We start from the raw sequence: 16,103 nt of genomic DNA on the forward strand, positions 1-16,103 counted from the left end.
GAGAGGTCCCTTATTTGTCAGTGAACGAGTATTTAGAAGACCGAAGTTGAGTGGAGTATTTTCTTTTTTGCTAATCGCGATGGGCGCCCTGGGCAGGTGGGCTAGAGATCGATGGTTGACAGCCCGATCAGGGTTCCTGCGATGGCGGCGAGTAGCAGACCAAAGCGATTTAGTTCCATTAGAGTTATGGAAAATCCTGCGGGACCCGCGATGGATGTATCTCCGGCGAGGCTGGAAAGTGATGTCCGGGTAGTAGTGGAGCTCCGCCGGCGACGGGAGCGGCAGCTGCCCGCGAAGGCGGAGGAGCTCAGCGGCTGAATAGCGGAGCAGTCAAGCTGTAGGATGGTAGACGAGCGTCAGGAGAATACAAAATACTGCCGACCAGTTCAGGAACATCTTGGCCCACATCTTCGATTATGTGGAGAAAAAGGGGCCGAGCAGGCCGGAGCGACGAACAGGTAGGCTAGAATAGCTCAAACAGTTAAGCTAGTGCAGCTCACTGAGAAGAAAACGTCAGAGCACATTCAGCTGAAATAGCAGATGTTGAGGACAAGCGGTGCAAATCAATCCCTGGCAGAGATCGATATGGTCCTGAGTGTGAATGGCCCTGTTCATTCAAATCACATTCAAATCTGAATCCAAATAATCCGAATAAACGAAAGTGTACCGGTGAGTAGCGGCAGCCAGGCGCGCTCAAGCCGGACATAACCCTAATGTATCACATTGCTAACCGCGCTGATGCATTGACACCGTCTGGAATCCCGCAACAATAACTGTTTTCATTCTCCTCCCTCTGAGCTGGGAGAAATTCAAGACAATAATCATCACCTTAAGACTATTAACTCATTCACTTAGCTCGGTTAGCTGTTCAGTTTGCCACGGTTCAGCTGCTATCTTTGTTTACAGCTGCTGTTCTGTGGAAAAGACCCGTTTGCTTCCACAGGGTAAAAAAAAAAAGAGGAAAATTTCTTCTTTCTTTTTTCTCTTCCCTCTGACCTTTCCTCATTTCTCTGTTTTGTTCTTCCTCGTGTCCTCTGTCCTGCCTCTGACCCACAAACTGATCTTACAAATGTCTCAGTTCCTGATCTGTGACAGAATTTGCTCATTGAGCTTCCAAAGACTGACGTGAGTTTCTGAAGCATCAGCCCAGTGATCAGAGTTTATTTGAGCTAACACAGAGCAAAAGCCACCTGGCAGACTGACTCAGCAGGGGATTTCTACACACGGTGTGAGTCGTGTGCGTCACTAAAGAATTGTGAGTAGTTGTGGGGCCCTGCCTGGAAAGGACAGTTTTAGTCTTTTATGCCATTTAGACATTTAGTGGATGTAGAAGTGCAATGTGTTCGCTATGTGGCTAGTTCATGCTACTAATGCTACTTGTTATGCTACATACTTGCTAGCTGTAAGCTAAACCCATTTGGTGTTTTGTGATATATTGTTGTTGGGTGTATGGGCAGTCAGTGTCATGTACTGTAAGGGTTTGGAGTAGTGTATGAAACCTGTGCATGTAGATGTTCATATAGTTAGTGTAGTTCTGGTTAGATTCGAAGAAAGCTGATGAATCATAATTCATGACTCAGATGTTTATTACATTCAGTGTTCTGTATATGTTCTGTTCACAGACCACACCCCTCACCACTCTGTAAGCCTGTGGTTGCATTACTGTGTTGCTGTACTGTGCTGTTAAACTAAGGAATCACAGTAACGACGGTATAACCTTTATTGGTGCGTCCTGTGTGTTCTGACCGACACCCCAAGGTGAACACCACTGCTATTCAGCCAACACCTATACAGTCCTGGGTTCAACCCAAATTAACAGTGACAACATTAAGCTTGGTTTCAGAGCAGCATGATCTCACAGAGCTGTGGGGGTTTCACAGCAGGCTGCTGCTCTCTGATTTGCATAAAGTTTGCATAAATCAAATGTGTCCCGCCTGCTTTGGCTGAAAGGTTGACGTCTGATTACTGAACCAAGCTGTTGCCCAGAGCTGAAACATGAAGCCAACAAAAACTTACCAAAACTGCATGTCATCTTTTATATACAGTCTCAGACATTTGGAAGCTCATTGGACTGAATGGAAGCTGTAGCTCCTCCTCCTCATGACTGCTGGTGTTTGGTTGCTGTTTTGTATCCTCGCTCTTCGGTTCTTCAGTCTGTGATTTTTAGCTCTGAGGTTTAGTTCTGTCTTCATGTTTATTTTCTTGTTCCCCAGACGGTCGTGTCTCATGTCGCAGTTTGTTACTCCTGTCTCTGTGTTGCCTTTGTTCAGTATCAATCGGCGCCTCTGTCGTGTGTTTCCTGTTTTACTTTGACAGTCTGTGTCCTGTGTGCGGTGCAGCTGGTTTTGCTTCCCCTTGTCTCTTAGCTTTGATTACCACCTGTTCCTAGTGATGTGACGTTCTGTATCGAGGCTTCGAAGCTTGTGTCGAGTAATGGAGGGGGCGTTTCCGCGATGCGCGTATCAAGCATTGACTGTAGAAAACATGGACGACGCGACAGCTCCCCAAAAATGAAGCCAAAACGTCTCTATCGCCCCCTGGTGTCTGGCTGCAGTATAGATCATAAACCCCGCCTCCTCCATGTTAGCGGATGGGACTGGGGTCAGACTAAAATAAATTTATTCTCCTCAGATAATTTTTTTTTCCAAAGATTCTTTCTTTTGTTATCAATAGTTCTCATCATGCTGATTGATGTCCAAGGGGTCTCCTTCCCCATAAGTTTGATTCTAATTCCTACCGCGGTGATGTTAAATTCGGTTGAAACGTCATCATAGCAGCTTTGACTGGCAGCTGCAGTCACGGAGAAACTTGCGTATCTGTGTTCGGGAATAGCAGATAGAGCGTAGGCTCTGAGAGGAGGGCCAGCGTTTACGCTACGAAGACACGACCGAGTGTTTTACCCTGACAGCCTGAGGTGTTCTTCAGTAAACTGGACTACCCGACTGAAGGACCCGAGGCCCTGCTGCACTTTTTCGGTAAGTTAAACGTGTTTGTAAGCTAATCCGTAACTACCGTCCTTAGCTAGGTCCTGAGACCTAGCTAGCTAAGATGAGCACTCGGCTGTCGGGGTTCGTTTAGCTAATCTGTGCAGGTGAATGAACTTACTAAAGAAATCAAGAGAAACGCCCCGGGCTGCTCAGTCACTAATTACTGTTACTGTACTTTTATTACAAGTATTATACTGTAAAAGCAACAGGCTGCACTCTGCTGCAGCTCCTGTGCAGAGCTGAATATTAAATATGTGCAAACAACAGCATGTTTTCAGTCTCTTGCCACATCTGTAAAGACAGTAACATCTTTTTTAAAAGCTTGTACTTCAGTAACTCCTCATTAATCAGGAACTATGGATTAAAGTACTGTAGTGTACTGTAATACTGAAAAAATGTAAGAGAAGAACTTCAGATCCTGAGTGTGTGAGGACAGAAGAATCAGCTTTATTTCAATTTTGAGGGATAAAATTTATATTTGAGTTTGATGGTTCTGTTCTCTTTGTGATTACAGGAGCTGCCCTCAGATTCAGACCTCAGCACCACCCAGTGACAGCCAAGGTTATTATCTTTAACGAAAACTAACGAAATAACGAAAACTAGAAGTGAAAAAACATTTTCGTTAACGGAAATAAAAATAAAAACAAAAAAAGGAAAACTAACTAAAACTGTAATGAGTGTTCACAAAACTAACTAAAATTAACTGAATTTATAGCAAAAATGTGTTTAGTTTTCGTTGATGTGTGCGTGTCATACAATAGTCAAGGGTGAAAAAGAAGTTTAGTTTCCAGGTTTTTTTCTTGCTGTGTCTCATTATGCCAGCAGGTGGCAGTACGTTAGTCGAGTCGTCTGTGTCGCTGCTCCGTCCACGCGCAGAATCATGTCAGGAAAAGTCTGGAGAAAGCGCCAGCTTCCAATTTGGGATTACTTTGAATATGACTGTGTTTTGGATAAAGCAAGTGTCTTGTAGTGGAAAGAGACAAATTATGAGGGACATTTCTAAAAGGAAAAAAATCCCACAAACCTTAAAGTGCACTTGAAAAGCTCACACAAGAAGGCTAACCTAGCTTACCTGGAGAAGGTAAGGGAGCACGCCCAACCCTCATCCCCAGAAACAGAAGCTAACCCCAGGCAAGGCAGCGTGATGCATCCCGAGACCACAGGACTGGGATATCTACATAACTGTGTGAGTCAATTGCCTTAACACCCGGTGCTGCAAGAGTTAATAGTCTCATTGGGGCCAAGATATACATTTTATAGTTGCCTGGTATCAACGGTTGTTCATCTGCCTTTATTTATTTATTTATTTAAAGAACCCATAGGTGGGAATGTGAGTTGTCTGTCTCTGCGTGTTAGCCCTGCGACAGACAGGCGACCTGTGCAGGGTGCAGGGTATGGTAGCTGGAATAGCAACATACCCAAAGATAAGCAGAAGAGAATGACTGATATGATGAAACTGGGATTTTGTTACACTTAATTATTGCAAACACAACTAAAACTATAACTGAAACTAATCAAAACTAAACTGAAACTAAGGATTTTCAAAAAAATAAAAACTAAACTAAACTAGCAAACAATTGGTAAAAACTAATTAAAACTAATATAAAATTGAAAATCTGAAGTCAAAACGAAATAAAAATAAAAACTAATGAAAATTGCAAAACTATTAAAAGCCTGGTGACAGCAGACAGATCATCCAACATGTTCACATGTTAACTGCAAAATGAACTGATGAAAACAGTGCAAAGGTTAAAGTACCACACGTGCTGTAGTGAAAGCTGCAGCTTTATTGATAAAGTTAAAGACAAAAAACAAAAGGATTAATCACTCATGTAACTGTGTCACTATATATCAGCATTAACAGGACCTCAGTTTGGTGTTTCACAAAGCTGCTGATCTCAGACCTGCACAGCTTCTGCTTTAAACACTTGATGTACTCAGCTGCATGAAGAGCATATGAGATTTTCTCACAATTAAATAAAACCTGATGAAGGTCAAAGGTCGTCACTTGTATGTTGAACTACAAACTTGTCATCTGGAATTCTTTCACAGTTTTTTGCACATAGTGTGTTATTTACTATGAAGTGATTCAGAGTTATTCATACCAGAGTAACCAGAGAGGATCATATATTTTTAAATATATAACTTTCTACAGGACTGAATATAATATCTTTATGTAAAAGTCTGGAGCCTCTGGGGAGTATCTGAGTATTTATAACATTACACAAACCAAAGGTCTCCATCACAGTGTTCATGAAATGCTGGGTTTATCCATCTCCTGGGGCGGGCCTACAGAGGAGTGCTGAAGATTTCCCTGTGAGGGAGCTGCTGGTGAAGATCATGAATCCTGCTTGATCAATGCGATGAGCTTCAGTCTTCCTGGTGTTTCTTAAATGAAGCCTCTCTCAGTGGGTCAACAGAACTTCTGGCACAGGACAGCTGTGATGAAAGAAAAGGAAGTTTCTCCAAACCTCTGGACCCAGGAAACCCAGCTTGGTCCTGATGGTCTCCCTCACTAGTTTCTCCCCAGGGTGAATGTAGCTGTTGATATAATATGGACTCTGTTATTAAATGAAAAGAACAAATTAGACTACACTACTGAAACGTTATGCTGATGTTTTTAAAGTCTCCATGTTACCAGGCTGTAGAGGGCTCTGAAGATTTAAACAGTTTTAGATCCACACTCAGAAAAATGATGGTTCTTAAATGGTTCTTCAGATGTCTTCATGGTTCTTTAAAAAACCATCATATGTCAAAGAACCTTTTATTTTGTAGATGGTTCTTCAGCTATTACAAATGGTTCTTTAAAGAACAAAAGGTTCTTCATCCTTAGCTATCTAAGTTTGATGGTGTAAAATGGCATAAATATTTATTCACTATAATGAGGCTGTGAATTAGTTTTGTGTTTTGTTTGTGTGCATGTGTGTGCGAAGGGGGAGGGCGGGTTACCTGGCAATTACCTTTTAAGAGCAGATGGTAGGAAACTGAATATTCAAATAAAAGTTAGAAATACTTGCTTAAAAATATACTGGTGGCAGGGGTGGGGGCCAAAGCCTAAAGACCCTACCCCCCACACCCCTAACCCCGCAAACCCACTGATCACAAATTATGTGGTAATAGAATATGGAATTTATTATTAAGATGTTTATGAATATGGTGAGTTAACAAACAGTAGACACAATACACACATTCAAATACTGTACTTCAGTTTTAAATTTTAATAAAGTATTACTATTTTCTGCTTCAAGGCATTACTTTTGAGATTATTATATATATTAGAAAATATAGCATAATGATAATACTAGTTATTGTAAACTTTACAAACCACCCAGCAGTATGTAAAGTCAAATTATAAAATACTAATAAATAACAATTGCACAACAGAATCTCAGTGTAATGAACATACTTATGTGTTCATTACCGACACACTTAGTTTTGACAAAGCACACTGCTTAGGTAAATGATCTCAGTAGTTGTTTATCACTGAGAGAGAGCAGTCAATCGTTGGGTTGCGCATGCGCAGACAGATTGCGCGACCGGCGGGCCTTGAACTTTTTAAGGGAAAAAACACTTTCTCACGGACGGTGACAGCGACACGGATAAAGTCTTGAGTACCTGCTGGTCTTTGAAGCTCTGGATTCTGGGACTGTTGGAAAAGGTAAAATGTTTTCATTAAAACCTTTTTACTGTTTTGTTTTTGTTACTCGTCATTGTAGCTTGCTGTTAATGCTGTGCTAACAATAACAGTTAGCTATGTTAGATACGTTAGCCGTTGATGTTAACACAATTTAGTATCGGTATACAGAAACTGTTTTCCTAACAAAACCACTGTTATAATTAAGTGAAGGTGCTCCCAACTAATTGGCTTCTAAAATATGTGGTTCTATTGCGTGCTGCGTACATAACGTAATGTCAACTAGACTGATTAAAATTTATAATATTGTTAATGTCACTAAAATGGCGCCTGAAGCCTGTTGTGATGTGAGCTCTGTGTCTGCTCTAGAAACTCTGAAATTCAGTAGATCTGAGCCGTACATTAAATACTCACATCAGCCTGTACTTTGAATTCTGTAAGAGCTGTATAAAACACAGCAATGCATAAGTGTTTTGAATTAATAGAAATGTGACACATGAGAAGATGTGTCTGTGACTGTTCCTGTGTAACTTATTTTCGGACTAGTTGACAAGTTATGCTCCGGCCATTTGATGTTACCAAGATATATGTCCATTTGTAATATAGTTAAATTTTCTTTGTACGTTTCATTTATCCACCATCGTACATTAAGCCAAGAAGAGGTCATTATACTAACAAGAGGTATCATATTAGGATGAGGGATCAGAATCTGGAGTCGTGCACACTACTGTTTCATTTAGCGTGTATCTATAAGATTTGTACAGCAGATCCAAGTTGTGCCTTGAAAACAGGAAAGTCATCTGCATAGAGGAGAACTTTAATAGCAGGCTTGTACAAAGTGAGGCTTTGTGCTCACATTTGCTGCAGACTCTCGTTTTAATTCTGTTTTCCTGTTTTGATGCAGAATTCACTTGAAATCAGGGAAGAACTGGACTTGTTTTTTATAATTTGTTCTCGTGAATTAATTGTGTATCGCATACATTTGATTTGACTTTCTGCGAGACAACAGTCGTCCGCTGGCCAAAAAAGTTTTCCAAATACCTCCACGTGATCAAACCTGGATTTAGGAAAGAATAGCAAAAAAATCTGCACCTCCTGGTTCACATGCAATTTCTGTTTTTGTGTTCAGAGACGGTGGCGAGAGGGGAGACCTCGGCTCATCCAGCTGGACAGCCTGACCAGGAGGAGTCTACATTAACTCGGCTCTTCCAGGACACCCTGCAGACTCGGCTGCTGGCAACACTGGGATGACGTGAACGCCAAACAGGAGTCCATCACAGGTCGACTGCAGGTATGCGAGTCAGACCTTCTGAGGAGGGTTTCACTTTTCTCTCTTCTTTATAATTGACCCTTGTTTTCTCTCTCTCAGCTCCTCGTCTCAGAGTGGGAGGGATTTGAAGCACAAAGGGAGGAGCTTTTCGTTTGGTTGGCTGATATGGATGCCCACCTGAGTGAGGTTGACCAGCTGACAGGAAACACCTGTGAAAATCTGAAACAACTGCAGGTGTGGGGTTGTTTTGATATGACATATATTTGATATGACACATATGTCAGAGACATTATCCTAAACTGGACTAACAAAAAACCATGAGTCCAACTAGGGCTGCTCAATTAATCGAATTTTAATCTCGATTACGATCTGGGCTTTCAACGATCATTAAAAATGACTGAGCCGATTATTAGCACCTCCCTCGTGCTTTACTCTCGCGCTGCTCCGTGTGGCAAATCGAGCGCACCTCTCTGCGATTCGAACACATGTCATAACAATTAAGAGGACCCGAGGGAAGCTAAGCAGAAGTTATTTGGAGAGGAGAGGATAATGGCTGCTGAAGAGAGAATGCCGCTGGTTGAAAAGAGAGATAAAACGACTTCAGTGGTGTGGAAACATTATGGGTTCACGGAGTCAGACATGGATTAAGTAGATATAGTGTGTAAACTTTGCTACGGTGTCGTAGCTGCACCACAGAGCAACACTACAAATTTATTCAATCATTTGAAGACCGCTCACAAAGTGACATACGATCAAACAATGAAGGAGCAGCAACTTTAGTTGACATACCTCAATGTCAGTTTGATGCAATTGTGGGGGGGGGGGGCGCCAGAGGGAGTGTTCGCCCGGGGTGCCAAACAGGCTAGGACCGCCACTGCATAGTGTTATGCAGTCTGACATTTGTAGTTTCCCAGCACAGTAACATCCACCATCACAGCGTCACTGAGATCCTCTGGGACTCTTTTACAAAATTCCCCATAATGACTCTCGTGTTTTCTTCACCTCGCGGAGTTTTCCCATTTTAGCGTGTATAGCAGTCAGCAGGAGGAGGAGGAGTCTGCCAGCTGAAGCTTGTTTGCAGACTCTCGGTGCGTTTTGGACTAAGCCCGTGCTTTTATGGGTCAGGCTTAGTTCCAGTCTGAATTCTAGGTATTTATGATATTTTTTCCTCTTGTTTTTCAAAAAGTGTTTCTTTGACGGACAGCTTGTGAGGAGACACAGCAGCAGGGATATTTGGTCATGAGCGTCTCCGTTTAACTCTGCGATGGAGTCAAGTATGAGAGTTATTGTCCTTCTCGTTGGTGAGTTTACAGCAGCTGCATTTCACTGTGACGGAGATAAGATGTGATGCTCACAGAGACTAACTGTAGTTTTATTATTTACTTCCAGTGTGCAGCACTTTGTGTTTAAAGTGTTTTATCATTTTCAATTCAATTTTATTTATATAGCGCCAAATTCTCTTATAAATAAAGATGATCTACAGATTAACACGTACACGGGCTGCGTCCGTGAAACAGGTCAAAGTAGAAACACAGTAGAAACGAGCGGCCTCGTGAACACTGACCACACTAAGTGATTTCTATTGAAAGCAGCTTCACAGAGCGACATCTCTGCGTCGTTGGTCAGAGCACCGACGAGCTGCAAGTGTTTAACCTGCAGATTTATTTGTTATTAACCAACAAAATACAGATTTAAAAAATGCAACGTGCTGTTTGTCACATACAGATTTATGTATTTAGTTCTTCCATTTTCATTAATTTCATGACACATTTAACATCTTTAACAGAAAAAGTTCTCACATTGTCTTCCTGTAGTCTTTACTCTCTCACAGTAAGCTAGTCCACTGATACTTGGACTGATTATTGGTCTCACTTATATCCAGGTCATATTTATACACTCATGTGGGACTGTGTGCACTTGTTGGTATTTTAAATATCTGTCAGCTGCAGGATTATTGAAGGATATTTGGCTGTTAATGAACAACAGAGGACCAAGAACAGAACCCTGAGGAACACCACTTTATAATCAGTGAAACTTTATTTTTACAGCAGCTTTCATGCAGTTTGGTGCAGCAAATAATTTGCAGATAACTGGAAAAAACATATAAAACCAAATAAACTAATATTAAAACATGTAATAGTTCTTTGGTTCGTCCTGTGCTTACATGAGTTCACTCCAGTCCATAAACACACACGAGTGAGATTAACTGGTGATGGTGAAGCGCTGCAGAGGTCTCAGTAAGAATAGAAAATATATGAATGTGAGAACGTTACAAACACAAATTCATCATATTTAGAAGAAAAAAAACGTGTTTGGTCTAAAACTCGATTAATAAGCTGATTAGTTGTTACACTATCAAAGAGTGTTTTTGTTTTTAAGTCAAATGTATTTCTATTTCACTTTTTAAGACAGGAATCTATTACAAATGAAGCTTGATGATATAAGACGGAGTCTCTCCTCATAAAGCCATAAAAAGTAAAAGAAGAACCGATTCAAAAACATGCGCAGCATCGTTCATTTTAAAGCTTCAGATGAAACGACTGGAGTCCGAATCAAAGCTGTGACCTAAAATAAAATGAACCTTTAGTTTAGTTCACAGTTTGGACTATTTTTATTCGACGTCTTAATAAAACATCAGGAAAAAGAAGATTCAGAATAAAGTCTCAGAGAAGCAAACGATGCTCAAATAGAAAAATAAACTTAAAATGTGATTAAAATATACTGAACTTACTTCTCCTCCCAAATGGATGGATCATCCTGGCATTTACCACGTTTTGCTAAGACACTGGCAGCTCACAGTTATCAGTTTTTTAGTGTAAAAACTTCCTCGAGCTGGTTGTGCTGACAGATTTGACCTGTATACTTTTAGCTGCTTTTGCATGTGCATGATATCTTTTTATGTTTTTCTTTTTCTAAAATCTATTTCTTCTTCATTTTACTAAATTAGGGTTTGTCCACATTTATTGGTACTCTTGTTTCACTATAATAAACTCATATTACAGCCCTATAATCCAAATACATTTATGTGTACCTCAGACATCAAATTTACTCTGTATGTTGAAATGTAAACTAAATGAGCAGCTAGAAGCGAACAGCTGCTGTCCTCAGCTCACAGACAGGAAACATGAGCCCGTCCAGCGTTTACAGACGTGTTGCTGCCATCAGATTAAAAATGAGCTCTCTCAGTTTAAACATGTGAAATGTTTTCTATCTTCTATTGTGAATAAAATATGGCTTCATGAGATTTGAACATTATTTGACACCAACGACCTTTTTGCAGCTTTTTGCAGCTGTAAATGTTTAGTTTGTCACAACCAATCCTCACTTACTTTCTGTGGCTCTTTGTAAGATCTCTGATCACTTTCATTAAAGTTCTCACTGACTGTTGGATCTCTTCATATTTTACAGTGATGAGATTTTCTGCTTCTGAGGAAGTGAAGAAGAACCTGACGGGCACTGTGGGAGGAAACATCACTCTACCTGCACCTGTGCAGGAGGAAGAGTTAGGATATCTGTCATATGGAAGAACGATTATTGCTGATGTGAAAGGTGGGATATTTGACTTATCAGAGGACATTTACAAGAACCGACTTCAGTGGGACAGAAACTCTGGACTCTTTACACTCACAGAGCTGCAGAGGAACGACTCAGGGATTTATACTGTCGACTCTAAAACAGGAAAAGTTTTCACATCATCATATAAGCTCACAGTGTACGGTAAGTCTGATATTTATTCTGGTATGTATATTTTTGTGTAACAGCTTCATATGTGACCTCAGTCTGTATGTTCCTCATTAGTTTGGTCGTATCATCACTTCAGAATAAAAACAGCTTTTTGTTCTTATAATCCCACAAATGTCTGGTGTGAAAGGAAGAATCAGCTCTGACTTCAGTGTTTTCACCAACATTACTGATCTGTACAAAGTGATGGCAGAGTTCACTCTGGACCTGATGTTTGTTTTTAGTTTTGTTGTTGTTGTTGTTAATGAGAACGAGACTTTAACAAACAGCCGTCTTTGAACTGTCTTCTTTAGTACACTGGCAGCTAGCAGCCGCCCCTCCCTGAGCCTGGTTCTGCTTCAGGTTTCTTCCTGTTAAAATGAAGTTTTTTCTTCCCACTGTTGCCAAAGGCTTTCTCACAGGGGCTCGTTTGACTGTTGAGGTTTTCTCTGTATTGCTGTCTTTACCCTACAAAATAAAGCACCTTGGTCTCTGTTCAGATACACGTGTGCTTCACAGTTTGAATGTTGTACATGGTTTGTTGTCCACAGGGACGTCTCTCTGTGTGACAAATTCAAACAATTAGTCTGAAGTTCAATGATGACATCATTATGATGATGTAATAATGAGCCCAACTGATGGGTCCTAATAGGAAAGTGCAGAAGGACCTCTCAGTACCTTTCAGTGTATCGCTGTTTTGTTTCCTCCACCCTCATCCTCCTGCTGCTCATTTCTAATGGCCTCCATCTCAGCAGCATCTTTGTACCAGAGCCTGACCTCAGCCTGCAGCTGATTTTACAAAAATTAACAAAAACAGTAAAAGAATACTTTCTAATGTGATTTGTTGTCTTGACTGATTTTTATTCTCCATCAATTTCGTCCCCAGACTCTGTACCGACTCCTGCAGTGAAGAAAGTGAGTGTGAGCTCTGAGAGCTGCTCCTTACTGTGTTTGGTGGACAGAGAGACCAAACTGCTGTGGTTTAAAGACGAGCAGAGACTGAACCAGAGCAGCTCTGCGCTCTCTCTGCCTCTCACTGTGCACAAACAGGACTTAAACTCCTCTTACACATGTGTGGCTGCAAACCCTGCAGAGAATAAAACTCTTCCTGTCCATGTGAGAACGACCTGTGGAGACACCAACAATGACACCAACAGCTCGACTGAACCAAGAAACTGTGAGATTATTTCTAACTGTGATTTTTAAACATGTTGTTCACTGTGTTTGCTCACATTTGATTTCCTGTTTGACAGATAACATCCTCATTATAATCTTCTGTGTCCTGTTGGTTGTGATCATCGTACTTGCTGCTTTTGTCATGAAGTCAATGTATCTTCACAAAGAAAAGGTGAGCATTTGTGTCTTTTCCTTTTTTATTGCAGCTTTAGATCTCAGTCTTTAAAAGTACTGTTCTTTGTTTCTTTATGTCACGGTTATGTCAACGTTATTGGCAGACAAGTGAACAGTAAAGTGTTACAAGCACATCAAACTCATTGACAGTATAATCCAGTAATTTCTTCCTCTGGAATCAGTAGTTCCAGGCAGATCAGACACTTCTGGTTTTCCAAAGAAGAAACAGTAACAGTCTCATCTATTACTTTACTCCAACTACTCTGTTTCTTACTTCTTGTATTTTTCCCTTTCAGGAAGAAAAAATACGAAAACTATTACCAACAATCTGAATATAGTATCAGCTGGAGCCTTGTACATGATGCTCAGACTCTGGTGATGATGTTGGGTGAACAACAAATCAGGTCATCAGTCAGTTTCTACGCCTGTTAAAGTCGTGTTATTAAGTCTGGAGCTGATATTGTTTTACCTGACAAATTATTGTGGGTCCTTTACAGGAGAAAACATAATACTGATGTCATTCAAGCATAATCTCTGGAAGAGATTAATGTTTGAACAGCAGCTATTGTGGTGCTAAGATATTATAAAGATATTATGGTGCCTTTTTATACACTGCTGTTAGCTCTGCAGCATCGATTCATGGTGGAAATGTTTGTTTTTAAAGGAAATGACAAAAATCAGGCTGCAGATGACAGTTAATAAAAATCATTCTTTATAACTCATAGTTATGATCAAATTTTAATACATTTTTAAATACATATTATTGCTGCTGAGGAAAAACATACAAGCGTAGGTGTTCATGTCTGCTGCTGTTTTTTTGTATTTGCTCAAACTCGCTCAGTTTTGGGCCTTTTGATTGATTTGAATCTGAACGTTTACGTACGAGACCAAAACCTGATGTAATCCCAGACGTGTTACTGTGAGTGTTTCTGTGGCCTGAAAATCAAAGAGCATCAGTATTATTATTATTATCACATGCTGGTCCAGCAATGAGAAAATCTTTATCATCCCACATGAACAATCACTGCATTCAGTTTAGATTTAACCCTCTGAGCTCCTCCTTTAGGATAGTTTTCACCTTTGAACTGTTTTACTTTGTAATATTCTTTTCATTTTATTGAGCCCAGTGTTTTCATATTTTGCCTCCTATAAAACACTAATTTCCTGACTTCTGGTATAAATTAAATTCTTCTTGTTTCTGGTTCTTCTTTATTATAATGTTTGCCCATGTTCAAATATTTCTGCACTTTAAAACTCAGATATGTGTTTGGGATGAATTGTAGGAATCATGTTTATCTCATTTCTGTTATTGAAACTGTCTGAAAGCTCAGTTATTGATCAATATGTTTACTTTCACAATGTAATGATTTTACTTTTATTTGAAGTTTAAATTGAGACTGACAGCAAAGGTACCTGAGGAGCATCAAATAAACCAAGTTTTCTTTCAGTATGTGAAATCTGACCTTTTGTTGGAACTTTGTTGCCTAAATACTTGTTTTTATTCTTACAGATGAAACTGTTTTGGGGGGTTTTTTGGTTTTGTTTTTGCTCACAGGCGGAGAGTGCTTTCGAGCGTTTTCCTTATAAAACGCCGTTTTTACCGTTTCTTCCCACAGTAAATATAAACAACGACAGTATTCAGGAAGAAAACCAAACATTGCAGATATTTTTATCATAACTCTGGTTTTACGTGGCCGATCAACACAATTTAAAAACTGGTATAAAGTCCACACTTTTTCCGTCAATTGTTCCGTCTGTCCTGCTCACATCTCCAATGGTTGGACACGTTGTCATTAACGTGGCTTCACTGCACATCAGCCACGCCGCTTTGCTCGCTAAAACACCGGTGTCGGCACATAAGGACGCTGTCATAGCCTGTCAACCACGTTGATTGGCTGCATATATACGAATGTGAATCACATCATTGGCTGGACTATGGGATAAGGTGGCATCGTTCTAATCCCATACGGGAGCAGCCAGTCACTCACTTACTAACACTGCAAAACAGAATTGTTAAAGTTTTAATTTTAACTTCAATTCAGGTTAGATTTTTTTTGTGCGCGACGCAGATTTTCTGTGCGCAGAAACCGTGCCAGCAGTGCGCAATTGCGCCAAGGGAACATTGGCCACATCCCCATTGAGTTCCTGATGAAGGCTCTTAGGGTCCTGTTGATCTTGTACGGGTCTCGGCATTCCAGGATCCAGGTGTGGGCATCGAGTCATAGGCCTTCTTGTAGTCAATCCAGGCGGTGCACAGGTTGGTCAGTCTGGTCTTGCAGTCCGGGGCGACAGCTTGGTCTACTAGGAGCTGGTGTTTCATTTGACATTCCTGCTAATTCCCTTCACTGCCCTACTCAGGGTAATGTAATAATAATAAATAATAATAATACATTTAGTTGAGGGCGCCTTTCAGAAACCCAAGGTCACCTTACAAAGAACAACATTAATAAAAGGAGCAATAGTCATAAAATACATAAAATCAGTTAAAACTGCAAAACTGAACTTGACGACAGATTAAATCAGCACTAAAGTGAAAAGGCCAGTTTGAACAGATGTGTTTTGAGCTGTGACTTAAATGCAGGAACAGAGTTTATGTTTCTGATGGCAGGAGGAAGAGAGTTCCAGAGCCGAGGAGCAGAGCGACTGACTGTTCCCCACAGTGATGAGACGAGCAGAAGGAACAGGAAGATGAATAGCAGAGGAGAATCAGAGAGGGCGGGAAACAGTGGTGATATGAAGCAGGTCACACAAATATGAAGGAGCAGATTTATGGATAGGCTTGTATGTGAGAAGTAAGATTTTAAAGTTTATCCTTCTATGGGCAACCAGTGAAGCTGCTGAAGAACTGGGGTAATATGAGTACGAGTTATGACCTGAGCTGCAGAGTTTTGAAGGAGTTTATGAAGGGACCTTTTAGGGAGACCAAATAAGAGGGAATTGCAGTAATCAGTGCAGGACGTAATAAGACTATGGACAAGGATGGCAGCAGCATGGGGAGGAAGGAAGGGGCGGAGTCGGTTAATATTATGTAAGTGGAAGTAAGCAGACCGGGTTATATTATTAATGTGAGACTGGAATGAAAGAGTATTATCACGTATGACACCCAAACTCTTAACCTGAGGGGAGGGAAGGGTGGGAGAGC

General features: G+C 40.6%; 1 protein-coding gene across 2 annotated transcripts; it reads left to right on the plus strand.

Moving 5' to 3' along the window:
* The first annotated feature begins 8,806 nt into the window (after nt 1–8,806).
* Nucleotides 8,807–14,408, plus strand: LOC120440486 (SLAM family member 7-like). 2 transcript variants are annotated; one of them, XM_039613126.1, is made up of 6 exons: nt 8,807–8,979; nt 9,078–9,192; nt 11,300–11,608; nt 12,498–12,788; nt 12,865–12,959; nt 13,258–14,408. In XM_039613126.1, the coding sequence occupies exons 2-6, from the start codon at nt 9,156–9,158 to the stop codon at nt 13,291–13,293; spliced, it is 768 nt and encodes a 255-aa protein (XP_039469060.1). In that variant the 5' UTR covers nt 8,807–8,979; nt 9,078–9,155; the 3' UTR covers nt 13,294–14,408. The 2 variants fall into 2 exon arrangements, with proteins under 2 accessions (XP_039469060.1, XP_039469059.1); XM_039613125.1 differs by lacking the exon at nt 8,807–8,979 and having other exon boundaries at nt 8,986–9,192.
* The last annotated feature ends 1,695 nt before the right edge of the window (nt 14,409–16,103 follow it).

Source organism: Oreochromis aureus, linkage group 6 (assembly GCF_013358895.1).
Source record: "Oreochromis aureus strain Israel breed Guangdong linkage group 6, ZZ_aureus, whole genome shotgun sequence".
Lineage (NCBI taxonomy): Eukaryota > Metazoa > Chordata > Actinopteri > Cichliformes > Cichlidae > Oreochromis > Oreochromis aureus.

Excerpts from the sequence above, each read along its gene's own strand:
- LOC120440486 (XM_039613126.1), top strand. The coding sequence starts at position 9,156 with ATGGAGTCAAGTATGAGAGTTATTGTCCTTCTCGTTG. Across the intron at positions 11,609-12,497 it reads ATATAAGCTCACAGTGTACG|ACTCTGTACCGACTCCTGCA; the intron begins GTAAGTCTGATA and ends TTTCGTCCCCAG. Across the intron at positions 12,960-13,257 it reads TGTATCTTCACAAAGAAAAG|GAAGAAAAAATACGAAAACT; the intron begins GTGAGCATTTGT and ends TTTCCCTTTCAG.